Source organism: Aythya ferina, assembly GCF_964211825.1.
Source record: "Aythya ferina genome assembly, chromosome: 8".
Lineage (NCBI taxonomy): Eukaryota > Metazoa > Chordata > Aves > Anseriformes > Anatidae > Aythya > Aythya ferina.
Window position 1 is genome coordinate 3,944,092 of NC_140304.1, and position 20,040 is coordinate 3,964,131.

At 40.6% G+C, this 20,040-nt stretch overlaps 1 protein-coding gene across 3 annotated transcripts in view; it reads right to left on the reverse strand.

Moving 5' to 3' along the window:
* The window catches only part of DPYD (dihydropyrimidine dehydrogenase), a 355,040-nt gene that overhangs the window by 330,188 nt on the left and 4,812 nt on the right, over positions 1-20,040 (reverse strand). The window contains exon 1 of one of the 3 annotated variants that reach the window (XM_084526955.1): positions 11,310-11,454. The exons of 1 other annotated variant lie outside the window; for it this stretch is intronic. In XM_084526955.1, the coding sequence (XP_084383081.1) occupies positions 11,310-11,348 (39 nt within the window). In that variant the 5' untranslated portion in view covers positions 11,349-11,454. Of the gene's footprint in view, positions 1-11,309; positions 11,469-20,040 lie in introns of those variants that run through there. One more of the 3 variants, XM_084526958.1, reaches the window with a different exon arrangement.

Genomic DNA, 20,040 nt, shown 5'->3' on the forward strand with positions numbered 1-20,040 from the left:
TGCTTAAAAGTTAAGTGTCCAGGTAGCACCCCAGCATTCAGCAAGTTACTCATATGTTCAACATGAGCAAGTATACATTAAGAGCTACACAGCTTGTAGTGGGCTCGGCTCCACAAGCTAAATTCTCCACTCTGAGGTTTCTCCAGGAACACTTTGCCCTGTGATGAGACCACATTTTCAGACTATAACCCAAATAGCCTTCAATGTAGTGTGTTGTTTACCATACCAAACTCAGAGAAGGCATACCTGAGCATGGTTTTCATGGATTTACTCAAAGCTGAATTTGGTATTCTGTATTCATTTTATTGACTGGAGGGGAAAAGGGAGGGGGCATTTACTGCCTTTAAAAATAGAAGGGTTTAAATTTTGGTGCAGTTATCCTTCTACACCTATATTTAACATTCAAATATAATATATATTTTTTTTCTCTCAAACTGCATAGTTTTTAATCAACCATCTTATTGACCAAGTGCAAAAAAGCAGAGCAGCTCATGTCACAGCCAGCATCAGCTTCTTCACTGCTGTTACTTTAAAAGCAGATACATGTATGGTCTCCATGATACATGAAATTGAACGCACACAAGTTACAGCTCAAAATTTAAAGCTTCAGAAAATATTTACATTTACGTCAAAGGTATAACAGAAGTTTGTTTTTTTCCTCACCATCATATTTATCTATGCCACTCGCGCATCAAATTGTGCAATTGCTCTCTTACCAAACAAGATTTGTAAATGATCACTTATATGGACCTCATTTTAGAGCTATGCCACAGTAAAAAGGATCATCATACACATATTTTCAACCCACTTCTGTTTTTCTGCAAGATGACAAACTGAAAGAGGAGACAAACTTGTTTGCCTTTGTAAATACACTTAGTGCCAAAACAAAAAAAAAAAAAAAGCCTTTGTATCCCAACAATTGAATGCCTCAGACAAAACCTCCACTTTCCTGCAAATATAGGTATTTGTTTGCTTAACCAAAAAAACAAACTTGCATTGGAGACATGTCAGTTAATGAGAAGTGAATGCTCTACTGACTTTTGATCATAGGAGGGAAATTAGCATTAAAGTTATTACTGCTTTAAGTTTAATCATTGGCAAAAACAGCAGAACTAATTTTGGCTGAGCAAAGCAATGTTCTGAAAACTTTGTTAAAGGTGATTTTCAAAGTCCAATAAATGAACCTGCAATGCAAGGATGCCAGTGACAATATATACCCAAAAGATCTAGTACATTCACTGCTTGAAAAACACGTGATGAATTTTTGTATTTATTCCAAGAACATGCCACCTGTATCTTTACTGACTTTTTAAATCTGTTATAATACTAAGAAGCAACAAGGAAGGTTACCTATGTGACTAATGAGCAAAGTTCTTAAAAATAAAAAGTCAGTAGCAACTATTTGATACAATGGTAAAACACAAAACTGATTGTGAAACTACTGATTTTCTCATAACTTTGTACATACAAAGAGGAGACCTCCAATCCCATGTTCCTGCCTTCCACTGACCAGGCTGGAAGACAAACCAGAGAGCAGGTCTGACTAGGACGCTGCTCCAGCACTAAGGGAGCTTTGACCCTGCTCTCACAGTTGCTTATACATTCTTCGTTAAGGGTTCATTGACTAAGTGCACACAAAAAAATGATTCTGGGAATTGAAAATGAGCTACCTTTGGTTTTATGCTTTTCTTTGGGCTCCTAAGCCTTATTTCCTCACTTGGTGCCAAGATTTGGCAGCATGCAAGATACTCTGCTTTATTCAAGAAAGATCAAATACTCTACAGCCTTCTGAAAAACTACTTCTGATCATACCCTCCCAAGTTGGTCCTTCAGCAATCACTAATATTGGTTACTGCTACCACATCAAAATGATGACATTTTACTCAAACTGTAGTTTTTTTGAGATTTGTTTTTCTTGTTCTGCATTTTTATCACCAGTGTTCTGGACCAGCTACTCTTGTGGTTATCTTGTTTGATATTTTTTTTTCCTCCCATCTCTTTTGTCACTCTCACTTCCAACTGTTTTGGAAAACTATGTATGCTTACTAAAATCTTTAAAATTTTGAATTTTCAAATGGAATTGAAAGAAGGCAATATCAAACATGGTTTTAAAACAGAAGGAGAATGACTAAGTCTGGGAACCACCTCTAAGCTCCCGTCTCAAAATGTTCCTCATTAACATGCACATGTGTAAGTTTGAGTGAATCTGCACAGGCTTATTTTGTCCCTCAGACTCTGAAGACCAATGATATTAACAGGGAGGAAGGAATGCGTCTAAAACTGATGAACAGAGTTGTTAAGGCTGAAATCAGATGGTCCCTTCATTTGCAGATATATTCCAAACTACTACTCCATACACAACACACAGATCCTCACAGCAGTTACAAATAACATTCCTTTAGAGCTAGTACATAGACCTAAAATGACACACCAAGAAAGGCCAGCCCGCTTAAAGCGCATCAGTACTAAATCAAAGGCAAATTTGTTACTCAATCCCATTTTTGCCCTAAGCAGTAAGTGATGGAGTGCTTCTTCAATGCTGATTTAATTTACAATTAGAGTTTTCCTAAACAGAACGGCTACACCCTATCTCACAAAACTCATTTCTAACCTTAACATGTGACATAATATGAAAACTGCTGACACAAATAATTGACTGCTTTATAATAAATAAGAATACTAAGAATTTTTAAATGCCTCATAAATCCATATTAAATCTATGTTATTGATTTCAGAAAAGTTCATTTCATTTCCACAGCAATATTCCATGATCTGAGCACTTAAAAAAAAAAATCACTTTTCTCAGTTTTAACTGTCATTGAAATATCCTTCATTTCAAAGATATCAAGAAATTATCACTATTCATTTTCAATACAAAGCCTCTTACATTTCAGCTGTCATTTTCAAAAAATCATACTGAAAATAGTGTTTCTAAGCAGAGTTCAGTTGCAGCGTAATAAGTAATAATTTCATCAATTAGCAGTATTCAGCATCCACTGAGAGTTCTCTCACTATTATTTTATTCATAGAGTCCTTTGTGGAAGTAGCATACTAAAAAGATCCATTTATCCTTCAAGGTTTTTCATAAATGTGTCATACATCTTAGAAAACAATTGGTTATTATTCTCGTTCAATCTAAATAACTATAATAACTTCCAGGTGTAAAACCTCTTTTTATACTTCCAATCTTCTTTACTCACATTATGGGTCTACATTTTTAATAACCTATTCTAACACTTCTACCCACTTTTACACACGCATTCTGGAGTTTTGCATGGATGCTAGACATGCCTGGATGGGAGGGTCGCTGGCTTATTGTTAAGAGCAGAATAGAACTGGGTTTCACATAATGCCCTTCAGAATCAAGGCAAAAACAAGCATTTTATAATAAGCTAGATACTAGCATAGATGCTAACGGTGCAAAGGCTGCAAAGGAAAATGCTGCAATTGTTAAATTCCCCCAATAGCTTGCTTGCAGTCTTGTGAATTAGAGTCTATTTTATTTCTCCTTCCCTCTAGATCCCTCTACTTATTTATCAGACCATTTCTTCTCACCCACAAGGACATGTCCTGGCTTCTGTCCTTTCACCTCAAGGCTGCAAAATGCTCCCTTCAGAGCACAACAACATCACTCCTTAATCAGCTCACAGAGATGTGACTGAGCAGCATGAGGGCCCCTCTCATGGCTGGAAAAGAGCCCTGTGCAGAGCAGGCAGCACAACCAAACATCCCTGTCCTTGAAAAAGCAGCCCAGGTTTCTGAGGTGCACCTCCTGCACATCAGCCTGCTGCTTCCTCTCCATGTTGGTCAGGTGTCGGAGTGACCAGAACACCGACCAGGAAAGTTCATTTCAACAGAAGACTCAATTTAAGTAAGGCCTGAGAGCACACCTAACAAAATCACAAGACAGAACCAAGGAAAAGTGCACAGTAATGTATTAATACATTAGGCACCACAACAACCTATCTATCCAGAAATGGTGGAGTCCAACCTCCATAATAAATACAAAGCGAATGACACTGCTCATATGACTAATACTTGAAAGAAGAACATCATTAGGAAGAAAAGATTAACTAAAATAAAACTATCAAAGCAGCTTTCAGTTTTTACACCTCATTTCCACATTTTCAAAGCAGTGTGCACAAGTATATCTTTTAAAACCCACACACACTAGCAAGATGTGCGTCAATCAGACAGTTTGGCTGCCTGGACAGTTCTCTCTTTAATTATGCATATAATTGTTTTTTTAACCTGAAATGAAAATGTTGGAATGCACCATGTTAGCCTTTAACTGATGACTACCATCCCATCTAAATGGAAATATTTAGATTCAACATCCAGATATTCTTTTAATTAGCTTTCAGATGAAGTCACAGTCAAGCACGTCTGCCTTCTCCCATTCACAGTGCTGGTGTCAAGTTGAACTGGAAAGGCCAACCATTTCAATGAACTAAAAGAAACGCAATTTTAAGGTCAAGTCACTTGTAACACTTCAGGCAGCAAATGTCACACTGGAAGTAAAATTGAACCTTGACTTGAGCACAGATGAAAGGCTTGGTATTTCAAGGACTTCATTGTGTTTATCACCTTAAATTTACAAAACCCTATCACATATATTAATATTTATCATATTAATAAAGCTTTCTCAAGCTATGTGTGTAAATACTGGTAACATTTTTAAAAAACAAAATACTTTCATAAGCAGGCTTAACCTAATTTCAAAACATGAAATTTCTGCAAGACTTAAAAATACTCAAAATTCCACATTGACTTAGTCAGGCATTTCTGGCTATGATAAGAGACCAGATGTTTCACAAAACAGTCAAAGTATTATGACAGAGGGCAGAAGTGAAATTGCCCAACCTGGCCCACAGCATGAAAAAATGCATGGTTTGCTCTGTTTGTTCTGAAACTACACATCACAGGCCTGGAAGTGCTCCTCCCTGTCCCCAGCCCGAGCCATGCTACCCAAGCACTTCCCACTTACGGTTTCCAACTCCACAGCTACAAGACATGGTGAGCATCCAGTGCCCTCGCTGCACCAGGGATACGGCGACACCTGAGGGAGTTAAAGCTCCTCCTGCCTTTGACTAACACCTATCACTGTTTAATACAGACCCTTCATTTACCCTAAACCCTTCACAAATACCTATTGGCTTGATATAGACAAGCTATTCATCCAGATGATGGCATTTCCATGGGAATAAACCCCCACTATGTTGTAAAGCAGTCTCGGATGGTTAGTCAGGGATTTCTGTGTATCAGAACTACACCACAAAGACTCTTGCATTCCTCCTTCTTGCAAGGAAAACACAGTTGAACCCTACAGTGTAAATCTGGGCTGAGAACCTAACTGCCTAATAGCTTATCATTAGGATAACTCCAAGAAAAGGCGTCCTATACATATCATGACCTAAACAGTCACAAAACATACTTGCTTTGGCATTTCAGCCTCAGAGTCTGTTCTGTTTTTTGGTGGTGGTGGCATTTTTTCCCAATATTTAAAGAAAATTGCCCACTTGAATCTTATGTTCTTTGTTATCTGCAACAGCAAGAACGATGTAGGCATTTGCTATAGCTGTACCAGTCCATGAGCAGAAGAAAGGGAATTTAAAGTAAAGCTTAAGACCCAGTCTGAACCGCCTGGACAATTCTAATGCAAACTATTTTTTCTTACAATATTGTTTTTTAGGAAATAAGAAAACCAGACAATTTAGTTTATTTCTTCCACTTACTCCTTTAACTTCTTTCTTCCCCTGCTCCAAACTGACCTGTATATCTGACATTTATTTATTTACATTTTTAATTATGGCATCACATTTGAGCTGCATACAGACCAAGACAACAAAAACGCCCACCAAGATCTGCACAGCCGATCTCTGTTGTCATTTTGCAAACTGATGCTCTCCATGCGTAAGGACGCCAGAGATTTACACTGTGCTGATCTGCAAGAATTCTGCCCTTCATATACAAATGATAGCAAGTGAAAATTAAAGGAATCTGAATAGCGTGCCCACACAAATGCCACTCTCTGAGCCTCTGATAAGACATTTACAGCCAAAGGTTTCCTAATCCCAAATGTTTGATTTCCTTGCCAAATCACATACTTGCTGAAGTCTCATATAAAGGCACAAATCCTGCTCTTCACAAAGGCGATGGCACAGGGCAGGGAGCAGCGTGTGTAACACTGTACTGATGAAATAAAAAAGGAATAGAAATCATATGCTAATAAGAGGAGGGAGGTTGCCAGGCAACCAGGGAGGGAGAGAAAGCAGGTTTTGATGTGAACTCTGTGCTGCCAAAGGGCTAGCAAAGCCAGAACACACGGGGCACAACCAACCTGGCTTGTCTGCAGTCACCAGCAATTCCAGCTTTCCTCAACATTTTAAGTAGAAGCCTGCCCTCAAATTGGTGCCAGCTATGTTTGTGCTTCATGTGTCATTTTATCGACATGGACAAAGTGGCATAGGATAGGATGGACAGTAGATTGACACGTGCATTGGAAACGAAGCAGAACCTGCCTTTGACTAACACCAATTGCACCAGACACATGTACCAGCTTGCAGGACAAAGGCAGCTGTGCACCCTTGGTCCAAGCAAATCCTACTCTGCCAGGCACAGCCACATCTCTGAGCTTCACCAAAAACTACACAAGTTCTGCCCTGCTGTGAAAACCGTACCCTGGCATGGGTAGACAGAAAACTATAGTCCTGGCATGTGACAGGCAAAATCCTGCCCCACACATCTCAGAGCCCCTCACCAACACATAGTGGTCTTTGATCTTCTAGCTTAGATGATGCAACAGCTGGACATGGTTAAAATAAACACTGGAAAGAATAACATTCAAGTCCAGTCTACAACAAAGTCATCAAAAAGCCTTTTCACTTAACAAAAGGGAAAATTAATTTCAGTTTCTTTTTGTTTTCAGAACTGATCGCTGCAGCGACAACTGTCAAAAGTATTGTAATAGCTGGCATTTCCCATCAATCTCAGCCATGAGAAAGGGTGAGAGCAGCAGGTCTCTCTTTCAAGGACTATCTTATGATCTTCTTACAAAGAGTAAATTTAAAAAAAAATGGGAAAGGAAAGTTTATTTCAAGAGTAACATTAAAATTCAAAGGCCAAATAAAACTGAAAAGCATGAGAGTTTTGTTTTGTTTTTCATTTTAATATCATTACTTTGGAGAGCTTGACTGAATTTCAGTGCTAAAATTTAGCAGACTCTATGCAGAGGAGACAAGACCTTACACAACTCAACAGGATTTGAACATACAACATGAAAAGACATATCTCATACAGAGAACTTTCCATCCTACTTACCAGACCAGGTTTTAACCTTGAGAGCTGATCTTGTTCGTTTCTCCAAGACTGACATTTTAACCATGGTCTACAATCTCCTATGAGTACATAGCAATCACGCTGTAATTACTGTTCCACTCAGCTAAGAGGTTACTACAACAAAACCACTAAAACGATAGAAGAGCACTTTTGTTTGATCAATTTCTCTGAAGTGAACTGGGAAGTTGTTTCCTCACTGAACACTCATCAAATGACCCTAAGCATACAGAGCTATAAGGCTGGGACTGCCATCCGATCACTTATACCCAGCTATAAAGCATTTACTTAAAAAAAATAATTCTGCACATTAGGACTTCATTATGGAACTTCAAATAGTGGGTATCTAACACAGAGAGAAACTGTAGCAGTTGGGGCTTTTTAAATTAAAGTTTGGCCTAGATGAAAGAAAGCTAGCTTCACCTATTTATTCACATAAACTTTTGCTAATAGTTTTCAGAGACATGTTGACTAGTAGGATTCCCTATCTTACTGGAGGTTTCCTTTTTTTTTTTTAAACAAGAAAACAAAAACTATATTTTTCTGTCCTGGCCCTACCATCCAGGACACCAGGCTTGGCTCTCAGCTGTACCTTCACACATTTGCTACATGCAGGTTTTTCACTCAGTTCATTTGTACTGGGAGAAGAATAAACCTGACAAGAGAAACTTGCCTAACTTGCTCTCATAGCCCATGCTTTCCAGCACTCGCTAAGGTAAATATCCCAGAGAAAGAACCTTTACTGCTGTTAAGTTTGCTATGTTTACAACATACAGTAGCCACACTGCTTAAATAAAGTCTTATTCCCTGGTGTTCCCATCCCTGGACTGGCTGCAGCCCTGGAGCTGAGGTGTGCTGCCCCCAGCAACAGGCCCAAACAGGCCACAGCCTTGTTCCACCTCCATCAGTGGCCTTCACCTTGCAGCTGGCCAAACTAAAACCTACACGAATATGCCTGCAGTGCACTCAGGAAGTCCTGAAGCTGCCTGTGTCCTTCCTAAGGTCAGCACCCACCAGGCATGGTCTGGCCCTGAAGAAACCATCCCTTTCACCCCAAAGCTGATGTGTTTTCTACAGCTTTTGTCCATAATGAGCAACAACTCATTTGTGCCTACAGACTATACCACCACAGAGAAGGCGGTGGTCATTGAAGCAAGAATTACAGCAAATGTGAGCTCGAACATAAAACCGAATAAAGCTACATGGATGAATTCTATAGCACTTTTTGTTTGAAAAGTTGTTAATTTTACTGCTGGTGTTCTAGGTTTTTGATGACAGCATGGCAAAGTTATTTCTACTCTGATGAAAAGCAGCCCTCTCTGAGGGAGGCTGGCAGTCCTCCTTACTTTGTCTGTGCAGCAGTTGACAAAGATGTAAGAAGGTATCCAGCACCCAACCATCACCAGATGAGAGGACCAAAGGGACCACAGAGACAATGGGGCCTGCTAGCCACACAAGCAGAGCAGGTGGTTATTACCTAGGGGGATATTGCTATGCACTCTGCTCTGAAATATCTGGGACTCATCTCAAAATGTTAGTTATTTTGACGGTTCTGGTCTTCGATGGGAATGCAGTCAGGAGAACATACACAGTTGCATCATCTTGCATGAACTCAAGAAACCAAATTAAGATTCAAATGAATTAAGATTCTATTCAACATTTCACAGTTTAGCGATTCATTAATTCTTGAGTACTTGATCTGACACATTAATTCTTTAAAAAACCCTAAAGTTTCCAAGAGAATTAATTATGAATGGTTTACATACATTCATATTAAAGAAACTGATTAATATAAAAAAAAAAAAAAAAAAAAAAAAAAAAAAAAAGGATTTCTTTCCTAGAGTATTCTTGAAGAGGTGTATGTATGAGGTTGGTAAATAATATCTGGAGTATTTACAAATACCAACAACAAAAAAAAAGCATTACAGTTTTGTGAGTATGTCTGTTCACTGTTTTTGTTTCAACTAACATTTCCTGGAAAAGACCTTATATTTAATCACAAAAGCTCCTATTTCCCCACAGTGCAGAAGTAGACTTTTAGAACAATAGCATCTGTGATTTTTTTATTTTTTTTATTTTTTTTTTTATCTCTTTAGTAAGACAGTGCTATGGTTAAGCCAACCACAGCAGATGAGATTCCTTGGGGACAACTTCCTGGATTTTTTTTTTTTTTTTTTTTTAAACTTGAGAACTGGCTGTGATTTTAGCAGCTCCTAGCACAGATTCTTGGCTCCTCTTTAACCAGTGATATCAGTTTTTCATATGGCATTAGCTATCTAAATGAATTATAAAGCAGAATCAGCACTCCAAAGGTCACATTTAATCTTTTAATTATATGAACTATGTTGTGTGAGAGGCCAACCATTGAGATAAATATTCTTAGAAATCTGGTTGTCGAGCAGGGAAGTGCATCAACGTGAGCCCTAGGAGCATAACTTGAATGTTTTGGTCACTTTCTTGGCTGCAGTATAAAAACTGAACAGAGGATTTTATGAAAGTTATTTCTCTACAGTGATATAGGCTTAGCTAATATACACTTTCCCTACTTCAAATATAAAAATAAAATACATTTTGATGGAAAATACACTACATTCTTTTTTCACCAAAGGAAGTCAAATGGAGGAGGGCAGAGGGAGTTGCAATTAGACTATCAGTAATTATTGATATATTCATCTGGGAGACAAATCATACAGTGACTAAATTTAGTCAAACAGATGGGGAAACGACAATATGTTTGGTTAGAAGTAGCCTGCCTTTATTTTCTCGCTAATTTCAATGAACATCACAAACAAATCCACCTTCCCTATCACAAAGTGCTGCTACTACTACTGACACGTGGCCCCACAACACCGTATTTTCCTTTGGATGAGTCACACTCACCTACAAATGCAAAACAATACTCCCGGAAATAGTGTGTGTTAATAAATAAATAAATAAATAAACGAGAGAAGTACACAAAAGCCTTTACTGTTGAAATCAAACTTTTGCAATAAAAAAAAAAATGATCTTCAACACTTAAAGAAAAATCCCAGATCTGCCGCCCTGAAAACCCTGAGCCGATAAGACAGTCAGCACCCATTCCCTGACGCAGTGCCTCCCTCACTTGCAGGAGGACTCGGACAAGTTTGCTCTTCCGGCCCGTTCCGCGGTTCAGTTTTGTCAGTGTCTGTAAGGCAATTCTGGACACTGGTCACGGTTTGAGGAGCAGCTCGGCTGGGACACGGCACAAGAACTGCTGGCAGGAGTCACTCCGCTGCTGCGTGTGCCGGTGCCACGGCGAGCTGCTCCCCCAGACCTGCTGCTTCCCCCTGCACGGCATGCCACGGCTAAAAGTTGTGTCGGGCTGGAAAGAAACCTCGAGATGAGCCGGTGCACTGCCACTTGGCCCTCCTGGGCTCCCCAAAGCCACTGAAACTCAGAGCCGGGCCGTGGCAGCGGCACAGCGCAGGTGACAGCGGTCACCGCTGAGCGTGGACCAAAGCCCCAGGGCCGGGGGCGCTGGCAGCGGGGGCGCTGCCGGGGGACGAAGCCGAGGCCGCCCCCTGCGCCCAGCTGGGGCCCCCCGAAGCCTCCTCAGCATCCCCCGAGCTGCTCCGCCCCGCTGGGACCCTGCCCGGGCGGCGGGGCTGGGGCTGACCCCGTCCCGGGGACAAGGGGCTCGGCCAAGCTGGAGGGGAGGGGTGGGGAGGGGAAGGGAGGCCCGGGGGCGGCGAGGAGGAGGGGAGACACCGCCCCCACACGCCCCTCTCCGGGGCGACGCCCGGGAGCCTCTCGCAGCCCCAAGCGGCTCCCGGGGGGTGGGGGGGACGACACACCGCCCCCGGACAAGGGCCGAGGCTGCCCGGTGCCGGGGCTGCCCTCGGGGCACGGCGGAGCGGAGCCCCCGGCCGCCGCAGCCAAAACTTTGCCGGGCAACGCCGCCGGGCTGAGCCCCCTCCCCGCCAGCCGCACGTCCCGGCGGGACGCTTGGGTACCTCAATGTCCACCGGGTCCCGGCTCAGCACCCGAGCCATGGTGTCCGCACCGCCACCGCCTTCCCCCGGCTCCCCGCAGTCCCGGAGTGGAGCGGAGCGGAGCGCGGGAGGAGGCGGAGCCGCCAGCCCGGCCTGCAACGCCCCAGTGGGCGGGCGCCCCCCGCCGGGACCGGGCCGGGGCCGGGGCCGCCCCGAGGGGTCACGGAGCGGGCAGAGGGGAAGCCCTAGCCCCGGCCCGGGATGTCCCCGAAGCTCCTCAGGGGAGCCTCAACCTTCCCTCAGCCCCCCTGCTCCCCCGCCAGAGGGAGCGCCCCAAAGGCCAGCAGCCGGGTGCTGCGCTCTCCGCGGTCTCCTCTCTCTCAGAGAGTGGTTGTTTAACACCACAAAGACAATATTTACCGCATCTTTGAAACGAACATTCCCACTGCAACATATATACAAAGAAGCCTGTCTTCTCTGCTACCTTAAGACAGCAAAAGCAAGTGTTCTCCCTTCGGGAAAACAAAAACACGCAGCAGATCACAGCATCAGCCTCTAGACAGCACTTTCAGGTAGCCCTACCTATGATCCCCAAAAGTGCTTCAGAGCTTTTCTCTCCATTTCACAAGAATACAGGAGTTTCAATTACATCCAGTCTTTGATTTTATTATTTGCGGGTCAAGCAATTTCTTGAATTTTCTCTCTCCCTTCTCCAAAGAGAATTACGGATCTGGCCCTTAGCATGCTTTTCTACAGTACTCATTTTATCCAGTTAGCTTTCAAACCTACCCTTCTTTATTCTAGTATGAAAAGGATTTTTTTTTTTTTTTTAAAGAGTTTCCCATTCTTATTTGCTTTATAAAAAAAGAAGACTGAAAAGGTGTAAGTAGCTTTGACACTCATGTCCCTTTGGGTGCAATAGAAAACAGCTTTGCCTTTCCTTTCTTTCAGGTCTCTTGAGAGAACGCCTCTCTCAGAAGAGCGTGGAACTTTTTTTTCCTTATTATATTTCTTTCTATCTCCATAAATGAGCATTTTTGAGATGCCCAGTGGAGACTGTTTGCCTTGTAAGATGTGGAAAAATAAGGTTGTGGTCTTTTGTGTCTCAAGTGAGAGCTCTTTCCTCAAGTCTCTTCCAGCACTATCATGTAACAATTCTTGCTGATTACAATCACCCATGCAAAGCAGTTAAACTCTTGGCAAGAAAATCAGAAGCAGCATCCCCTGCATTGCTGAGCACTTACTTGTAACATTTCATTAATATCAACTTTGCCGAGTGGCTCAGTGGTCTCTGGTGCTAGCTTGCTTCCTCAGTGTGTTTGTTCCTGACCTACAGCAGTATATGGGCTATACAAGTGTATTAAGCCCGAGTCACTTTTCATAAGGAATATTTTCAGATATAGGAAATACACTGCTTTGTGTCCACCTGTTTACAGCTCACATTTGCATACATTTGTTCTAAATACACATCTATATTAGAAGAGGCTAGCAGCAGCCACTGGACTGTAGTTATCCTATGCCCTGCCAGGTTTTCAGCTGTTATAAATAACACCATTTTGAGATGCCTCCACTTCTTTGGGAAGATATCACAGCCATTTTCTCTTTAGCTCTGCAGGTTATAAGTCCTCCGTTACTCCCACATTACCTACCAAGTCAAGTGAACCTGACACCTGTAAGATTGCTGCCTTGTTGAACATTCAAATGCCATAGAAATAGCTTTTTCCCCTCCAAATGAAGCAGGGGTTATTTGCCAGTAAGTATGGGTCAGAGAAATGGATACGGAGATGTATCCATACATCTGCCTAACACATTTCTCCTGGCCTATCTGTAAGCCATGGCAGGCAGGCAGCCTGTGTCAGCTCCACCCAGCAGCTCCGGAAGGTTGGCCTTCCCTTGGATCACTCTTGTGGCCTCTGGATTCACAACTGTGGCAAATAATGCTCTGATCAGCACTGAGCATCTATACAGCTAAACTTTGTTTCAGGAAATAATGAGCAAAAAAATGGAGGTGTTCACAACATCCATCAGAATACAAGTATTCCCACTTTCCTAAAGCAGAAGTTATAAGAAATTTTGAGAAGTGTTACACAGCCTAATATAGCTCAGGCTTTTCCCTGGAGTGCTAAGACTGTTTTCCCCTTCCCCTCCCCCAGGCAGGGCTTTGAATGCATCAGAAAGAGCATAGGTGCTGAAGACCTAACTTTCACTTCTGGCATGAAATGCTGTTGATGCCTGGTTAAGTTATAGGCTTTTGAAAATTGCCATAAACCTTTTGTTCCTTGTGCTCTTCAAGTAAAAGTTGCACACATGCCAAAGAAATAATTGCACCTGGACTTTCTCAGAAAGCCCTCAGGCAGTCACTGCCACCACAGCAGCAACTTCCTGGTGTGGGGAATGGCTGTCTTGCTGGGAGGGCAGAGCAAGCAAGGCCATGCCCTTCAAACTCAAATGGTTCCAGGAACACAGCCTGCAATCTAAAACAAGAGGTTCCTCCTCCAGCCACTGCAGTAGTTAATCTGTGAGTTTAAAGGCTAAACTGTAGCTCTGAAAGTTCAGCATTCGAATTCTAGCAGTGATCTATTAGTGAGCCTAGAGGTCTCAGTGTACTGACATATCATACAAGTAACTTCCCACTTTTTCCTCAAAAATGCCCCTAATTCACATCAGTTCAAGTGTTAGAAAGACAGGACATTCCAGACTATAATTTGCTGTGCAGCTGGTAACTTAGAACCACTGTACTGTCTTTAATCACACATGATTTTTACTGCAGGCCCAGTCTCATCTCATTGCACATGAAGAGTGATGGTTAATCTCATAGCTAACATCTACCAACACCTGTATGCCTGATTTAGCAACTCAGATTGCTCATCACACTTTAGGGGGTTTGTCTCTCAAATTCATGGGATTTCAGAAAGCCTGTAGTGAGCCCAAGTTGCTGTCTTATACTTTCTTTGAGCATCTATGACAGTGCATGGATTTACACCTCGGTTATTTGCTTCTACTCTGACTTGTCAACTTCCATGTTCAACAGTCTAAAGATGATATATCCCATATGCAAATGGTCCAAGAGAAATTAAATTAACAAAATGCCATGAAAATGACAGGCTTCCTCTGAAGACTCCCTACAGCAACTCAGATGTGAGTTTGATTGCTTCCAAATCACTATTAGCGTAAAGTTGAAAGAAAGAGCTCCACTGATTCCACTGTCAGGTTCATCAACCCTGAAGACATCTGCTGCACGTCTTCACTCTACTGTGTCAAGGAAGAAACAAGTGCATGTACTATGTGAAGCTGGAGTGTGAGAGGCAGAAGTTTTACTGCACTGTTTTCTGAAAGGTCTAAGATTCACAGACCAACTCTGTCACCCTTCGCCCTCCTTAATCCTAATCCAATCCATTGGGATTGGCATTCAAAAGTTAGTTTGAGAAGTCTTGCTTCCACTACCTCTTCTAAATAGCAATATTTTGATATTGGGGGACATACAATTACAACTTTATGCATTTTTCTTATCAATTTAGCAAAAGTGTTCAGCTTAAAACATTCACAGTAATGATTTTGCTTTACTAATCTGCTCTATTACAATTGGGCAGTGCTCTTCAGAAAGGGTAGCTACACAGGATAACCCAGGGTATGGCACGGTACAGGAGTACTAATGTTCTTAAGCATAAGATATACATATTTTTTAATTCTGTTTAGGGGAAAACCCTGACCTTACTCAGACAGCCTTTGGCATGGAATTGTAAAGCACAAATAGATGAATAAATAACAAAATGGCCACCATGTGAGCTTTGATAAGTGTCCAAATGCATTTTAAACTAAAATGAACTGTTCTTTAGTGAGACCACTAATTTATTCCAGCCATCTGTGGCAGTGTAAACAAAAGCTTGTCTCCCTAAACTGCTTTATAATTTTATTTTTAATGTAGTAAGGACCACAAGTTTCAACATGATTATCTTGGGGAAAAAAAATTAAGCAAAAAGAACCCACATTTTCACACCACAAACGTCTTTTGATAATCACTATCATGCAATTCAAAGAAATATTAAAAAGTAAAACTTGTTTCTGGCATAGCATAATGTTTTCCTTTTTAAATGCCACCAAATGTTTCTGTAGGATATTTTAGGGGATAGAAAAATCTGACTTTTTCTCCACTTTCCAGTGATGACATCTGTAGACAAATCCAATATTTATTACTAAGCTTGAGAACTGCTAAGTCAATGACCTGGGTTTACACTGATCCAAGAGCCTTTTCTCCACAGGCACCTCATTCTTTTCAGTCCCCTAATGTGCTTCATGTGTTGCTGGACCTTAGCTAGGCAGAATAGTCAGACAATCCCAGCATAAGGTAAAACATATATACGTTTAATGTGAGTCTTCCCTGGAGAAAAGCTCTTAGAGATCTCAGATAAAGATGGGACTTGTGGGCATTCAACTTCCTCCTCCCTACATCTATAGTACTTTACAGGAAGAGTATGCTGGAGATCATTTTAGAGAAACTGAATAGCTGTTCAGTTACATCAGACCACATTATTCTTTATGGACAAAAAATGATTATTTTTTTTGAATCTTCAATTTTGGAATACAATGTTTACATTGAGACATCCTATTGTGGTGCCAGGGTTGTGACGTTTGTCTCCTTCAATCCTGGGTGTTAAAAGCAAAGGCTGCTATTTTCTGCACCTCTGGGATAAGAAGAGCATAAAACAAACTTTGTTTTAAATCAAATCATTTGCAATGAGGCCCAATACACTGTGTTATTTCTATCTTTTATGTCCAACAGGTTTCTGATAAGGGTCAGGTCTGCCTTTCAAGTGAGACCTGGTTCAGAACCAGATCATTGCGCAGCAGAAGTATGACAATGATATTGAGTCCTCCTGGGATGTAAAAGTCCCTGTTGATTCCAACCAGCTGGCTCTTGTTCCATCTGGCCTTGCAACCCTCACCTCCCCTTGCAGAGGTTTCTAAGTCTTCAAGAAATCAGACTACTAAGCCATTAGAGAAAAGGCTTACTACATACCTGACTTCTGGCAACAGCGGGTACTTCTCCATTCAGTTATTAGAGATGGTGATTTACTGCATAGCTTATGACCATGTAAAAGTAACTACTTCTGTGCTTAGTTTTAAAGGGAAGCATGCAGTGAGAGAAGAGTTAATCTCTAAAATATAAAACTCAAAAAGCATGTTCACTGAACTATTAGTATTTCAATTTTTCCAGCAATGGCAGGAGCATCAACATAAGATTTTTTATTTTATTTAAAAAAAAAAAAAAAAAGGTAAAAAGTGGTCTCTTGAATTATTTAGAAAAACCTCTAGTATTTACTACCAGTCTCCATAGTTGCAGCATGGCTGGTTTCAACTTTGACAGCTTTTCAAATGGCTCATGAAATGAATGTTTGACAAATAAATCAGCTTTTTGCTTAAGTGATGACTATTCTGTCAAGAAAAACTACCACCAAATTAACATACCTGAAACGAAAACTGATAGTGTTTAGGTTTTTCTTTAGTAGTTAAAAAGAACATGTTTGTAATTTTCTAAAGGGACACTGAACTACTGATATTCTTTTAAGTAATTACAATTAGTCCTTTGACTTTTCAATACATCCATCCCTATCACGGCTGAAATCTCAACCCAGCTTGACAATGCCCAATGACCAGTAACAGCAGCTTTAGGCTAGATTAGTGTTATTTTAAAGCCTTCAGCTATGCCCTGTGACCAAACAAAAGTCTGACAATAATTGCACAACTATTAAGTACTGATGAGATAGGAACTAAAAAAGAAAAAAAACAGCAGCTACTTGGTGCTATATGCTAGTCCTATAGAAAGTCACCTCGGTAGGCACATTTACCAGAGAAATCTTAGTTTTAATGGTAAACTCACAGTTGCCACCTTGCACAATTTCCTAACGTGAGCATTTTCCTTCTCCGTAGCATATATATATAAATGCATAACATTCCCAAAGGAGACTGCCTGCACACAGATAACCATTTACAAGTCACACTAGTTGTTTATCTGTGTCAGAGCATGTTAGCATTATCTTAAACATTTTCTCATCCAGAGTTATTATTCTACACAAAAAAATACAATTAGATTCTTCACATTACTTAAATACATACTGGACTGCCATTAAGACATTTTTCTCCCTCCAATAGTGCTCTACGTCAATACTAAACACAACTCCACACATTTCACCAAGCTCTTTGCATGCCTGAGTTGCTTCCCATAGAGAGTTCCACCTATTTGCAATTGATTTACACTGTCCTGCAACTTCAGCATCTGTGGCCACACAGTACGTGTGTATTGCTCCTTTTAAAATATTTAAACAGTTTAAAGGCTGCAACCTGAAAGTCATTTTCTGAAAAGAGGCTATACTTTTCTCCAAGTCTTTACAGTATTCAGTACAACAGACCTCTACCTATCTTGGGTTTTATACAGTATTTTAACAGCCTTCAACACTAATAAACACAGATAAGCAACCTTAATATTTTGTTTAAGCCAAGTCAAGCAATGACATATTGTTAGGAAAAAATGGTTCTCTGGTGCTTTACATTGTATAAATGTAAGATAATGGAGTACCTGGGATGGAAACATTAAGACAAAGGCCCCAAAACTCCAAGGAAGCTTGTAAAGCGATACCAGGCCCGACATTTCCTTTGCTAAAGCCCTACAACAACTTTGTCATCTCCCAGTTGTTGAAAAACATCAACTCCTTGTCAGATAGTTAATACACTATCAAAGGCAGCTTACTGTGTGTTAGAATTTGTGTTCTTACATGCTGTGAATGCACATTTCACTTAGTTGTCAATTAGTGTTTAATTACTGCTCATAACCTTTTAACCAGACCCACTAAAATATGTTAAGATTCACAAAAAAACATAAGGATCCACTCTAATGTGCACATTTGGCTCCCATTAATAAGAGATAGAGCTTGCTAGGAAGGTACGTGTATAAACACATGCACCTGTGTATATATGCACAAACAAAACCACACAGACTTCTACTGTGGATGTTTTCTTATTGGAAGTTGGAATGAAACAACCAATATTTATTCATCAGTAACCCAAATAAGTCTATATCTGCCCTTTCACCAAGATAGAGAAATGCAGATATAAGAGTAATCATTATTACCTTATGTTACACTCAGTTACACATGGTAACTTGAGTTCTCATTTTAGGCCGTTACCCTTTTTGCTCTGTAGCTTCTAGTGAGTAAAAAAGGGCAAAAGCTTGACTAAGTTTCCTATAGGATAATTCAAGTAAATTTATCTTCCCTACCTTGCTGTAGAGCTGACTTGTACCCAGGACCTTTTCAACTGCTTAGACCTGACTTCCACTTTCAGGCATTGCATGTGGCTGTAACTCTCTAATGCTGATGTAAGATAATGGATAGAAACGAGCCACAGCCTTGATAGTTGACTGGAGAAGTGATGCTCAGGTAATATGATCAACCTCTGAGTGCATTCCTCTGTCCTTGCTAAAATTCTAGGTTGATGGCAAGCTAGTCATCTGTCTTGGACTGTTCTGAGCAAATTTCAGAAGATTATTTCACCATTTCAGAAATAGCTAACTTCACAATCGCCGCAGTTATTGCCTTGTCAAGGTTGAAATGAACAGGAGAAATTAATTCCAACCCAAGGTCTCTGCAAAATATGGACAAGACATTATTTTGCTGCCACCCTAGCTTAAGATAGTAATTGTCAATAGGAAAAACAGCCTGCATCATTATTTTCTAATTTAATCAAGGTCATATTAGATCACTACATCAGATCAAGTGGAGTCAATTTGATCAAAAAAAAATCTTTGAGTTAAAACAGTTTCCTTCTGGAAGTTAACCCTTTATGACAAGCTTTGTCCAACGTAAACCATGTTATTTCCACTGAAAATGACTACTGCTATAGAAGATACAGCACATTTAAAAAATATTCACACAAAATAAGACAGGATTGTAAATAAAATAAGACTCTGATCTCATGCCTAAAATTGTGGATTTCAAACAGATTCAAAAATTTAATTTTTGTTTCCTCCAAAATCAGTTCTTCTACCATTTTGTTCTTTACCATTTGCATCCATAATGCCAGCCAACCTTATAAAACATTTGTAAAAGTGTGTATGAAAGGCATTTGTGTTAATTATCACATTTATTTATTTATAAACCGCGCCCCCCCCCCCCCAGTATATTTGAAGTCTCACAGAGAAAAACAACTTTCATGAAGACTGAAATATGAAGACTGAAATGTATGCTTAACATAAAATTACTGTACTGTTCTGGGTGCTATTTACTTCATGCACAGTCAGATATTCAAAAGATATCTATCATGGTGCTTGTGGAACTCTTTTTTGGAACTCTTTTGTGGAGCTCTTACACAAATGAGCATAAAAGTAAAAGATTTGGGGTTTTGTTGGTGATCTGGGTATCTTGTTGCTCATCTTTTCTTTGTTTTAAACATTATGTGCAGCAGAGCTCCTTCCTCAAGTTTGTACCAATTATCACTTTTTTTGTGGTAGCACTTGCACATCCAAGATTTTATTCTAACTGCGGAATAATCTTTTACCGTGGAAAGTTTTGGCTGAACTGCGTTCAACCTTCCTGCAAAAAGTACCTGCAGTTAGCTGGACTACAACCACAACAGCTTACTTGGAATGCATGATTTCCACCTGGTTGGACTCATGGAGAAAAAGGGGAGGACAGAAAGTCTTTTTAGCCCACACAGCAAGTTCCTGCTTCAAACATTACAAAAACTTGAAGGATCCCTC